The 14,048-nt window shown below is 39.1% G+C and overlaps 1 protein-coding gene across 6 annotated transcripts in view; it reads right to left on the reverse strand.

Moving 5' to 3' along the window:
- The window catches only part of RBBP8 (RB binding protein 8, endonuclease), an 84,057-nt gene extending 78,841 nt beyond the window's left edge, over positions 1–5,216 (reverse strand). For 2 of the 6 annotated variants that reach the window (XM_029922704.1, XM_029922709.1), the window contains exons 1-4: positions 5,010–5,216; positions 3,346–3,375; positions 2,094–2,115; positions 1,777–1,982 (exon numbers count right to left, since the gene is read on the reverse strand). In XM_029922704.1, the coding sequence (XP_029778564.1) occupies positions 1,777–1,885 (109 nt within the window). In that variant the 5' untranslated portion in view covers positions 1,886–1,982; positions 2,094–2,115; positions 3,346–3,375; positions 5,010–5,216. Of the gene's footprint in view, positions 1–1,776; positions 1,983–2,093; positions 2,275–3,345; positions 3,376–5,009 lie in introns of those variants that run through there. The other 4 variants (XM_029922705.1, XM_029922706.1, XM_029922707.1 and 1 more) reach the window with 4 other exon arrangements.
- Positions 5,217–14,048: the final 8,832 nt, after the last annotated feature.

Consider the following 14,048-nt stretch of genomic DNA (forward strand, 5'->3'; position numbering starts at 1 on the left):
CATAGGGGCACATGTACCCCAATGTTCACAGCAGCAATGTTAACAATAGCCAAAACATGGAAGGAGCCTAAATGTCCATCACCTGTTGAGTGGATCAAGAAGATGTGGTATATATACACAATGGAGTACTACATGGCAATGAGAGGGAATGACATATGGCCATTTGTAGGAAAGTGGATGGACCTTGAGGGTGTCATGCTAAGTGAAATAAGTCAGGTGGAGAAGAACAGATACCATATGTTTGCACTCATAGGTCTAACAGGAGAAACCTAATGGAGGACCATGGGGAGGGGAGGGGAAGGGGGAAGGAGAGTTGGGGAGAGAGAGGGATGTAAAACCTGAGAGACTACTGAATACTGAAAATGAACTGAGGGTTGAAGGGGAAGGGGGAGTGGGGAAAAGGGGTGGTGGTGATGGAGGAGGGCACTTCTGGGGAAGAGCACTGGGTGTTGTACGGAGAGCAATTTGACAATAAACTATTTAAAAAAAAATCAAGCTCTTAGTGCCCAACTTTTGCTTATGCTATTCTTTTTACTTAAAACGTTTCCTCCCCTCCTCCTACAATCTTTTGTCTGGCTAATTAGACTCATTTCAATTGTAAAGCCTGACCTGACAGTAAATCAATCAATCAATCAATCAATCAATCTCTCTCTCACTCACACACTCACACACTCACACACACACACACACACACCTGTTCTTCCTTTATGCTCCCAGATAACATGGTACACTACAAAATCCCTTAGAACTGTAACTATATGATTCATTCTTATTCACAAGTTATGGCATATGGTAAGTGTACTCCGAAACTTTGCTTGAACAAGTATCTGCCAGTACACTGGGGTGTGCATGAATACTTCTGGGGTTCATGTTTCATTAATTCATGATGAGTCCATTATCATGAGGTTCTGCCAGAACCCACATTTAACACAGGAAAGTTCTAACACAGACCCACATAGTAGGTGGATCATGTTTTAATGGCACTCCAGTTGTAACGTGAAAGCTGTCAAGCACTATAGTATAAAACCTATAGTTGCAGCAAGAAACAAACATAATGCCAAACAATTTCCGCATACAGGAAAAATGTATTAGGTTAAAGTCACAGAATAGGCATTAATACCAAATCTTGAGTTTAAGAAAGAATTCTTATATCTGGAGTACATTCTAACACAATCACAAATTTTATATACTCATCCCAACCACAACTGCTCAATTCTCTGTACACTCACTGCACTTCACATAAACCTTTTAGCGCTCATTTCATTACACTGTAATTATCCATTTACACAGCTCTATCTCTATTAGACTGCAGGCTCTTTGAAAGCAAACTGCCATTCACTTTTATATCTCAGTGCTTGGTAGCAAAAAGATTCCCAAAAGTTTGAAGAATAACTTAAGTAGTATTTTAATGGCTGTAAAGAATCCTGCAAATAATTTTATAGGGAGAAAAGTTTGGAGGTATTATATAACTTCGCTGAGATCACAGAGCAAGTAGATAAATAAATTCAGAATTCACATCCAGGTCATCAATCAACAATTTCTCGGCCCTTTCCACCACATCACACATATTAGCATAGTTAAATAACTGTAAGATGCTCAAGAACTACATCCCATAGTAGTTGTCTATAGTTACAAAGCAACAACTCAACCACAAATGACTCACAAAAAATCACCTTTATTAGGTCCTTAAAAATGAGATCTCTGAACTGTCACACAAAGTTGTAACTATTAGTCTCAATAGAATACTGCTGAAAGTATATAAAAAATGATTTTTACCTTGTACTTCTTTATCATGATACTCTTTTAGTTTCATCCAAAGTTCCTTAAAGTCATTAGATATATCTACAGAACTAGGGCTTCCACAATTGCTTCCAGAGATGTTCATCTTGCTTAATACACTCCACACTTCTATTTTCCTAATGTTTTCTGACCTTTTCTGTTACATTATATAGGTATGAAGTTGTCTTGGGCAGTTGAAATACCTGAAACAACAGATTGCAACAGAAATGAATTTTGCATTTAGCATCTATATGTAATTTGAAGTCAGAATGCCTTCAAGTTTATCTAGCTGTTCTCAAGTTTTCCTTACTCACCTACAATAGATCACTTTGAGAACTGGAGGATGAGAAGAGAAGCTGATTACACTGAGAACCCTGATTTCAGTTATTTGGTTCAGGCAAACTTTCTCTTACTCCTAGAAAGAATTAATTAACTTACATTAAGTTAAGATGATTCTGATACTGAGAGGTTTGTAGTCATTCATGATCAGCATTGAATAATTCAACATTCTAAAATAACTTATTTTTTGTTAAACTTTTGAGTTGATATGAAGTACAACAGTATATTAAACCAACAACTGGAAAACATTCTGAATATCCTTGACTTAAACTGTATTCACAAGAGGGTTGATGGGGGTGGGGGAGAGGGGAAAATGGGTGATGGGCATTGAGGAGGGCACTTGTTGGGATAAGCACTGGGTGTTGTATGGAAACCACCTTGACAATAAACTATAAAATAAATAAATAAATAAATAAATACAGAAAGGAAAAAAATCCCATATTCACATATACACATCTATATATACATAGAGGCACATACCTTATAAAAACAAGATGTTCGTGATTAATACACATGAACATCTGAAGACCTTTCTCATTACAAGAGATATCAGTGAGCAAGATACAGATACAGAAAAGATCTATGAGTACATAAATGTCTACAAACAAGACAAAAAGAATAAGGCTATTTTGGGGCCCACTCAGAGTAGAGGTGAATGGTTATTACTTGTGTAGGCCCCAAAGGAAGCAACAGGATACTGAGAAGTTCAAGTGGATTCATATTTTAATGTGTCCTTAAGCTGGAACCATTAACTAGCTACCACTAAAAAAGTAAAACGATTAGTTTACTAAACCTCACATATGGCTCCTTAGCCGATGGCTTACCATTATTAACATGCCAAACTGAATTTTCTCTTACTATCATTTCTCACGGTCTCTGATGAAGAAGCTAAAATAAAGAATGACCCTTCTAAAGGAGCAAGACTGGAAAAATACATTCTTATTAAGCTTTTTAAACGTTGTGATTAGGGGGCACCTGACTGGTAAACTACATAGAGCACACAACCCTTGATCTCAGGGTCATGAGTTTAAGCCCCATGTTCGGCTTGAAGCCTACTTAACTTAAAAACAAAAAACAACTGTGATTAGGTTTTTTTGAGACATTGAAAACTGAACATGTAGTGGATTTTAGATAATATTAGAGCACTGTTTTTAATTGTCACTCATTAAAAAAAAAAGTCCTTAGCTGTTGAAAGAGATATACTGATATGTTTACAGGTAAACTCACCTGTTCTAGATTTGCTTTCAAAGGCTCCAGCTAAAACAAACAAAAAATGAATACTGGGTCGGGAGATGAAACCAGTAGGCCTGCTTTGACAATTATTGAAGCTAGGTAATGGATGGATCTCTCTCTTGTGTATATTATTTCCACAAAAGGTTTTTAAAAGAGGGATTGGGTGCATAAAGTAACACAGCTTTATTTCCAAAGTGGCCTGAATTCTATTTCTTAATCTTAAAAGATCAATAGACCTATACTATTGTCAGTAAAAGCCACCATTTGTTTACTATGTACAAGATACCCTGCGGTTTTACAGTCGTTATTTATTTTTATTTATCTTGAGCACTCTATAAAACAGCTGTTATTAATTTCATTTAATTAACAGAAACAGGTTTAAGAGATTAAGCAATTTGCCCAAGGTTATTCTGTTAAGTCCAACAGGGCTAAGTGGGGATGGGGGTGGACCTCAGACTCTAGTGAGGCTAATTAGCTACAAAATACCTTACAGTAGCCCAAGACAGTGGCCTGGGTGGCTCAGTCAACTGAAGGTCAGGTTATGACCATATGGTTCATGAGTTCAAGCCCAGCACTGGGCTCAGGGCTGTCGGGGTGAGCGGCTTCCCATTCTGTCACCCTCTCTCTGCCCCCCAACTGCCGCTGGCGCTCTCCCAGAAACAGATATTTTAAAAAATAAAGGAGCCCCCCCTAAAAATAATTATTTCTATTAAGTAATAGTTTCAAACAAAATTTTAATTATTTTAATGAATAATTAAAAATTACATAGTATTTAATTGCTTAAAACAGTGTAAATAAAATAAGCATTCTTTAATATATCCTGAGAATAGCCAAAAAAAAGTGTTTTTTTCACCACATAGAAACAGTTTACAAACACTAAACTTGCAAATTCTGGCCCGAAAAACCATCTCAAACCTATCCTGCACGGCCAGCACTTCTGTCAGAACCTCTTATGGTTTGAACCGTTATGGCTGCACAAGGACGAGCCTTAATTTCGCAGAAACGTGCATCTTGTGTCTCAAGGTGCATTCCGGGCTCACCGGTCTGTAACAATTTAATACATTTCTATGCATCCCGTAGCACCAACCAGAGTGAAGGTGCTCGGTAAACTCTTTCTTTCCAGTTGCACCCATCACGTATATTCTCACACAGGTAGGGCAACAGACGCGCCTGGAGTCACAAAGGTGCCCGAGACAAACAAATAGGGACTGGACTGGTCCTCTTACGAGAAAAACAGAGGTCCAGAGGCTCCCATGACCAGCTCCCAGCACCTGTAGACACCAGCCTCACCCCACGCCGCGGCCACTCAAAAGCTCCACACACCAGCAGCGCGACTGGCGCGGGAAAGGACCGCGGCGCGCCGGCACCTCCCGCCCCCTGCCGGCGCATGCGTGGGGGCGGGCTCGGAGGGGGTAAGCGAATCCTCAGCCAGCGCGGGAGACCCAAGAACCACAGGGAGCGCGGGCTCATCTTTCTTCCGGCTCACCTCCCGCGGAGTTTAGCCGGCTTCCAGCCTCTTTCCTCAGGCAGCCCCCAAGCCGTACCGCCGCCCCCACCCCAGGGGCCAAACGCCTACGTTCGGCCGGCAGCTCCCGACCGGAAGCAGCCGCTAAGACCTAGCGCGCCGGGTCTGGGGAAGGAGGTCCCTTTTCACTCACGGTTTACAAGACTTCTTCAAGACGCTCGAAGGCGTCGGAAGCACGGAAGCAAACACGACTCCGGGGCTGTGAAGAAATGGCCACTAGCTTTTCTTTTTCTTTTCCCCCACTAGTCCGCCAAACTCCCTCCGGGAAAGCCGGCCCCTGGGGGCGGCCCGCGCTTTCCGGGGGTGGGGGAGGGCCGAGGGCCGCTGGCCCGGCTGCTGGGCGCCTGGGCCCGCCCCCGTCAGGGCCCGCTCGACGTCACGGAGGAGTTCCCTTCGCGTCACGCCCCTCCTCCCGCCGCCCGGCGAGGCCGGCGCCCTGCACACTTCTCGGAAGAGCCGGGTGGCCCTTGTGTCCCAGCGCTAGGGTGGTGACTGGAGAGTCGAGCGCCAGCCTCTGCAGTGTACAGAGCGGCTCCCGGAGCTGGCGGCCGCCACAGCGTTTTTGAGATGCGTCAGAGGCAGCTCAGGCATTTCCGTCTGGGAAACTCAAGCCCTTGGTGTTAGCAGTGTTTCTGACGTTAGCATGGTTCAGGAAAGCCTGCGTTAGCGACCACTACCGTGGGCAGTTAAAACTAACTGATGAGGCAATGGACACGGATCAGGCTAACGTAGCGTTCTGCCTTGTAGCGATTACCTGCAGTTTAGTGTTGTGACCTGACAGGACTGGGTGGTGAGGCCATGTAGCAAAACGATGTATAAGTGGAAAGTTCCTGAAGACCCTGGAACGAGACGGAATCAGAAGTAATCAGCATTATTTGCTGGGATAACAGCTGTTAGGTAATTTAATTTTTTTAATCAACACCTTCTGTGGCTATTTGTTTATAATGTTCAGCCGGTTAGTCTGTTTTCCTATTTGATTTCTTCTAGAAGAAGCATTTTAGCATTAGCAATTCTACAAATGAATTTGAAGAAAATAAACAATAGGATAGAATCAGAGTATCTTTTAAACCAGTCCAGTACTTTCCTTTAATACTTATGAGACCTGGGAGGAAGATAAAGCATAGTATTATACACTTTAAAAGTTCAGTAGTATTTAAGAAATCATAAATACAAGCTGTAAAGTTAATTTTTTCCACTCACCCCCCCCCCCATGTTAAGGGATGGATATCAGAGCTTAATCCTTGGAATTTCACCTAATAGGATGTTTTCTGTGCCATTTGAGCAATGCAATAGGAACATTGGTATCTTTAGGGAAGAGGGTTGCTAAACCTTCATAACCCTGTTATAGTAACTATTGTTTACTTCCAAATGTTATAAGACTTCATAACACTTTTAAAGAAAATGGGTGGAAAAATTGACTACCATTTCTAATACAAGAGCCATAGTTGTTTGTATAAATGTTTATAATGGAAACAGTTTTGTTTTAAATGGGAAGAACCTGTTACCAGTTTTGTCATTTAACTACATTGAAAGAACAGTGTGCTTGTGATCTGAAGAAAAACCATCAGAACAAAATGATAAAACTTGTTCCTCTGGCCTCTGCCAATGGCCTCACCACCCAATGCATTTATATAAGCCAGAATCCAAAGTATCATCCTTGACACCTTTCCTCCCTTTAACCCCCATATCCAAACTACTACCAAGTCCTGTCAGTTTTACTTACCAAATACATCCCAAATCAACCCCCTTCTTTCCATCACTTCCACTTCCAAAATACCATTTTCTTTTACCTAGTCTGCTAGTCTGCTTTCCATATCCATCCAACCAACAACCCTACCTAACTAAACCTTTCTCTTTACTGGTGTTCAGAAAAAAATATTGAGTATCTGTTCTCATTCATATATATATTTAAATTTTAAATTGGATACATCTGAAAAAAAAACAGAGGCACCTGGCTGGCTCAGTCTGTAGAGCAAGCAACTCTTGATCTCCAGGTGTGAGTTGAAGCCCCATGCTGGGTGTAGAGCTTACTTTTTAAAAAAAAGATAAATTGTATTTATATATTGCAGAAAAATGGCATATAGTCAATGGGCATGTCACAGGCTCCCTGGGTTTGAATTCTGCTCTGATAATTTCTTACCAAGTTACCTTGGACAGGTTTCTTAACCTCTGTCTCATTTTTCTTACCTGTAAACTGAGGATAATGAGTAAATGAATTAGTACATGTAAACTGCTTAGTACAGTGTTCAGAGACACAGTATGTGGTCAGAAAAAAGTTAGCCCTTATTAGTACTTCTGAGCTAACTCATGGCTATTATAACGTATTTTTAAAGACATTTTTAAAAAGGGTGAGAAAAAATGGAAATCTATGTTTTCCTCCGCCCACCTTAAATTTTACCCACTTTGAGACCACTTCTTTGCATTATAACTACTATGATCTTCCTGAAAAAGAAATTTGATAATGGATGCTTACCCTTCAGTGGTCCTACTGTTATTCCTCAAAGAAAGCCCCTTTGAACTGCCTCTCCTACCTCTGCAGGTTCATTTTTAATCATTTTCTGCCATCTGGCCTTGATCTTTTAGTGTCTCCTAGCTGTTTGCCTGCTGTTGCCTCTGGAATTATCAACCAAACTTACCCCTGCCCTTTGCCTAGCTATTTACTAATCATTTTATCTTGTTTTAATAGTCTTTTCTATTAAATCTTCTTATAGCACTATGTTTGTTCCCATATTACACTTATTAAAGTTTTAAATATTTGAATAATTTTCTCTTCCCACTAGACTGAGTTTCTTGAGGTCAAAACCATATCTTGTTCACCTTTTTACCTCCAGGAACTAACCCAGTGCCTGCCATAAAGTCAGTATTGTGTGGATAAATGAATAAAGTTTAGGAATTAACTATTTTTTTATGTAAGTGGAAAAAATCTTTGAATCCATTCAAAATTCGTAGATTATCCATGTGAGATTTTATGATGATCACTTTAACAATGGAAATGGTGGGCATATTCATATTCTCTTCCAATAAGAGCTTTAAGCCCCATGTGGTGGAATAAATTATGAGGTTCTAAAGATATGTGAGAAAACTTTATGGCTTTGAACAATGCTTCCCAAATGTTTTCAGTACTTGGAAAATAAATAATTGTATTACATATTGTGATAAAAAGATGAGGCTGCTTCCATCCAGAGGCAGCAGAAGATAGAACTTCAGCCCCAGGCCAGCGATACTCCCTTGAGGGCTGGGATTTTAATGTCCTAGCTCACCTATAATCCATTGGAGGCCCCTCATTAGGATGCTCAACTTAGAAGTTGTGTGGTGAAATGACTAAAATGGTAAAATTTATGCATCTGTACATTTAACTACAGTAAGAAAAAATGTGTAGTAGCAGTAAAAACTATAGGATTCTTAGAATTGTACAATTTTGGAAATGTAGATTTTAAAATCATCTAACTCAAATCATTTTAAAACAAACCTTTTGTTGATTCTATTTTCTGCTTAACTTCCACAGTTGAATGGCTGAGGGTTGCAAAGGAAAAAATCACACAACAGGTTATACTGATATCACTAAAATTACATGGTTTCAAACTTCATATAGGGTGTCAGTTAATTCTTAAAATAGACGTTCAGCAGCTTTTGTTTTCTTTGCTGACTTACAAACCTTCACTATTTTCCTCAAGCCTCTGTACAGTATTCTCACTCTCAGAGATACCCTCGTCTCCAGGTTAAGCAGAACAATTGGGGTCAACAGGTGTGGTCTCCTTAAAGGTCAGGTTTCCTTTCTCAACCCTGTAAATCAGGCAATACCATTGTGTAGACACCATGTAACAAATCCAGTTGCTTCTCCCAACCTCTTCTGCATTCACCTTGGAGTGGAGCCATCAGCCCCTCAAACCTCTTCTACAGTAATGGCCTCCTTTTTTTTTTTAGATCAACTATCTTTCTACTTTTACTGTTTCTCCCTTACTGTGGTGTACAGCTCTTAGAGTAGTCCTTTAAACAGATGAAGCAGATTTAGTCAGAACAAGACGCTGTCTTGCTAAAAACACTCCAGGGTCTTCCCATCACCTTAGAATAAAATCAAGTCCTTTTCCATGAAGTCAGGACAAGTGAATCACGATATTACACTGGTGTTATCTCCTAAATAATAGTTTTGAATTAGTGCTTTTCCTTCCATTCCCTTTTACCCCAGTTTAGGTCCTGTTATTTCTTACGTAGACTATAAAACCTCTTTGTTTCCAGTCTTCCTCACCTTAATGCAGTCTCTACACAGCTGCCAGAGATCTAAACCATTATTTCTGATCATGTCATTTGCTTGCTTAAAACCATTATGTGGCTCTCCATTGCCTAAATATAATCAATACAAAAATTTATTAATGAGACTTTATGGCACAACTGGATTTGGATTAGCTGCATTTAAAGTGCTCAAAACCACATGTGGCTAGTGGCTGCTATATCAGACAGCACAGGCCTAGATATATAACGAACCAATGAGTGTTGAATGAGCAAGCGAGGTTCCATGGTTTACCTGAAGAACCAGGATGGAGCTAGGACTAAGACACTGGTATCTGATTGCTAGGCTTAGGCTATTTCTGCTGATTGTACTGGGCATTTCTCATCTTTTTCCCACTCCCCACGTCATCCCATTCCCCTCGCCTGACCCAACATTGAGGGCCTGTATCCCCAAGCAAAAAATTTTAAAGTGAAATTTTAAAGCCAGGGTGGCTCAGTCGGTTAAGCGGCTGACTTTGGCTCAGGTCATGACCTTGCAGTTCGTGAATTTGAGTCCCGCGTCGGGCTCTGTGCTGATGGCTCAGAGCCTGGAACCAGGTTCAGATTCTGTGTCTCCCTCTCTCTGCCCCTTCCTTACTCATGCTCTGTCTCTGTCTCTCACAAAAATAAATAATCATTAAAAAATAATGAAGTGATTAAACCCATTGTGATTATTTACATAATACTGTCCAGCACCTCTGCCTACAGCCAGAATTATTTTAGAACTATTTAAAATTATTAAGAACTATTTAGAATTATTAAGAACAAGACAAAAGGCTGTTTGAGAGATAAGTGGGAAAGGAACTTTTGAGACAAAAGAAAATTACATTCACTGTCTGCATTTGTGTCAACTTGAACACTTGATTTAATTGTTGTTCACAGTAATTACTAAGTATTGTTTAGGGGTAAGAGTATACATCAGTTGATGATTGCCCCAAGTGACAAAATGTTTTGTTTATGATTTGAATTGATGGTAGCAGGATTCCAGTTGGGTTGAGCAGTTTTATAATTGTTTTCAAAAATGTACTTAACATTCTTGGAGGATGTCAATTTTACAGTTTTTATTTCGATAGTCTCAAGTGGTCTGAAAACTAATGTTCTTCTAATGAACATTAAAAATTATACATTGCTTTCCAATTAGGAAAATTAGCCTTATGTAGTCTGGCCAACTTACAACTTCAATATAAGAAGCTTTATTTTTATTTTTACTATGGGTACATATACCATCTTCATTTCTTTTTATAAACTAGTTAATAGTTTATAAAATGATATTTATGTTCTTAAATATCATTCACTTAGCTACTTCATTTTACACCAGTAATGGGCAAAGCTTTATTAGATATATAATTTGCCCAATTTAGGAACTCTTTATACTTGAGAAAAATCCCTATACACTATATGATATACTGCATACTTAATTGCCTAGGTTTAAATAATGGCAGGCTGATCAAGAATGTTAATGATCTATTACTTCAAAGTGATTTATTATGAATGGAAAGGAGCTTCTTTTTCTTCCAGGTCAGCCATGTATAATACAGTGACTGCTTGGCAGTATTTCATACATATGCATATGGGTTTATAGAGCTCAGGCATTTTGTTAGCTAGCCCGTATGTCTTGTCTCTTAACACTGGCATTTAACTTCTGTGGAGATGATAAAAGAATTTACGATTGATCACTAAGAGAGTGATCAATAGAAAAGTGGATTTTGAGGGTCTCGTGAAACTAATATTTACCTTTTTATCTAGTAAATATAGTATTCTATATACATATGTATAATGCTACCACGATGGAAGCTGTGGGAAGAGTATTTATTTACAGTAATGTAAATGGAAAATATTATGGGGTACCAGGGTGGCTTATTCAGTTGAGTGCCCAACTCTTGATTTTGGCTCAGGTCATGATTCCAGGATCATGGGATAGAGACACCTGTCAGGTTCTGTGCTGAGCATGGAGCCTTCTTGAGATTCTGTCTGTCTCTGTCTCTCTCTCTCTTGGGGTGCCTGGGTGGCTCATTTGGTTGAGCATCTGACTCTTGGTTTCAGCTCAGGTCATGATCTCACGGTTTGTGAGTTTGAGTCCCACACTGGGGTGTTCACTGACAGTGCGGAGCCTGCTTGGGATTCTTTCTCCCTTTCTCTCTGCCCTCCTGCTCTCTTGCTTGCTCGCTCGCTCTCTCGCTCGCTCTCTCTCTCTCTCTCTCTCTCTCTCTGAAAATAAATAAATGAATTAAAAAAAAAAAGATTCTCTCTCTCTTCCTCTGCCTCCTCTGCCTCCTCCTCCCCCTCAAAATAAATAATTAGAAAAATTTTTAAATAAAAATATTATGAGGGTAACTGTAGGAATACGTCACTGACAGTTGGACCCTATTAGTTAAAGCATTCCTTAAAAGGCTTACAGGAGCAAACATGTTTAATATTCATTACTTTGTCCACTTAAAAAAAATGATTCACTTCTTACATGGTATTTTTTCCATTTTTGATGAATTTATTCAATACTGACAAATAGTTGTCATGTTTAATGTACTCCTGCCTCACAAATTACACATGTTCAAACACATTGGCAGACTTTTTTTCCTCCTATTTTTTCTATTCTATGAGAAAAAGGGACTTTATTTAAAATAATTGACTTTTTGCTTTTCCTAATCCATATGTCAGTCTAGGGTTAAGGAAGCTTTGATACCTTTCCAAAAATGTTTTACATTCAAAATTCAGTTCTTAAAGGAGACCTTCATTTTTAGCCAATACTTTTTCAGTTTTACTCAAGTTATAATCAGAAGTATTAGAAATGTTTAGTGAAATTAAATTGTGTTTTAATTTATCTCACACCTTTGGTGACTGTTTTTGAAGATAACTTAGGATACTAAGACAAATTTAATGTGCTTCATATCTAAAGTGACCATATTCTTTGGCCTACTAGCAATAGTTCTGGTTAATGTCTGTTGCTCTGGCTTAATTATTAATAAGACTCCTGTTTACTCTCAAAAATGTCCTGGGTTGAGTGATAAATCATATGGTCAGAAGCTTTAAGTTATTTGAAATATAAACTAATAAAAAAAAGGTAAGATTTAGGGGTGTCTTGGTAGCTCAGCCGGTTAGGCATCCTACGCTTGATTTTGGCTCAGGTCACTATCCCAGCGTCCTGGAATCAGGCCCCACCTGAGGCTCCAAGCTGAGCAAGGAGCCTGCTTAAGATTGTCTCTCCCTCTCTCTCTATCTGCCTCTTCCTAGCTCACACTATCCGGTGATCTCTCTCTCTCAAAAAATTTAAAAAAAAAAAAGGAAAACAAAAAAGGGAATATTTAAGTTACTCTTTATAATAAAGAGTATTTCCTTCACAACTATGTACAGGCCTATATGAATTAATTTTTTTTAATATTTATTTATTGTGGCACCTGGGTGACTCAGTTGGTTAGGTGTCCAACTTTAGCTCAGGTCAAAATCTCGCGGTTCATGAATTCAAGCCCTGTATCAGGCTCTGTGCTGACAGCTTGGAGTCTGGAGCCTGCTTTGGATCCTGTGTTTCCTTGTCTCTCTGTCCCTGCCCTGTTCATGCTCTGTCTGTCTCTCTCAAAAATAAATAAACATTAAAAAAAAAAAAAAAGACTTATAAAAAAAATAAATGTTTATTTTGAGAGAGCAAAATTGAACAGGGTGGGGGTAAAGAGACGGAATCCCCAGCAGACTCCACACTGTCCGTGCAGTGCCCCACGCAGGGCTCTATCTCATGAACCATGAGATCATGACGTGAGCTGAAATCAAGAGCTGTACACTTAAAATGACTAAGCCACCCAGGGGCCCCCGCATACTATTTTTGAATAATAAAATCGATTTAAAGTTTATTCTGTGCTTTTCTTTTTTTAATTTAGCAACTATTTTGAAAAAATAACCAAATGAAGTTTCTGAATTTTGATCAATAATTATTACCTAAAGGCTAATTTGCAGTCACAGTACATTTCTCTGTTTAATTCAGAAAACTTTTACAAGGTTACTAAAAGGGCTTTAAAATATAATAGCAATTTGAGTCTCATTATTTAGAAAAGGAAAATAAACTGGGCTCTCTCAGTCAGGGTTGGAATAAATCACCTATTAGATGGACCAATCTCTTCATTTTTTAGACTTTTTTGCATTAATAATTGAACTTACTAGAAATCATGGCACACATGTTCTTTTACATGGCTTATAATAGTGGACATTTGAGGGGCACCTGAGTGGCACAGACAGTTAAATGTCTGGCTCTTGATTTTGTCTCAGGTCATGATCTCATGATTTGTAGGTTTGAGCTCTGCATTGGGCTCTGTGCTTGCCAGATTCTCTTGGGATTCTCTCCCTTCCTCTCTCTCTCTCTGCCCCTCCCCGCTTGCACACTTTCTCTCTCTTTCTCTCAAAAATAAACATTTTTAAAAAATAGTGGACATTTGAGAGGTGAATATACATTGACTTCTTCTAATGGAATTAGCAAAAGTGTTCAGACTTAGCTTTCCCAGCCCTGAGTTTTAAATTCTTCCATGTAGTAAGTTTAAAACTAAATAGATTGAAGGACCTTGAAATATGTTGTTATCTCCAAAGGAAGCAGAGCAGAAAATGCTCCAAAAAACTCAGCATGTTCTATAATCAATGATGGCTTATAGCCATATTCCTGGCCTATGGGACTATGCAAATCCTGAGCTAGAGATAGGACCTAGGAATTAAGATTTAATTTAAGCTCTAGCCCTATCTCTGATTTTCTGCATGTTGCCTAGACAAGTCTTATTTCCCCAACCAAAAAATGAGAATACTCATGCTTACTGTGTCCAAAAGGATTATTATAAGAATGAAATAATATATCTGTAATTTCTTAAGGAAGACTTCTAGAAGTTTGAAGCAGCTTGCCTATTGGGATCAGAGTGGTAGAAGCCTTTCTAAGCAG

The sequence above is a fragment of the Suricata suricatta genome, chromosome 14 (assembly GCF_006229205.1).
Source record: "Suricata suricatta isolate VVHF042 chromosome 14, meerkat_22Aug2017_6uvM2_HiC, whole genome shotgun sequence".
NCBI lineage: Eukaryota > Metazoa > Chordata > Mammalia > Carnivora > Herpestidae > Suricata > Suricata suricatta.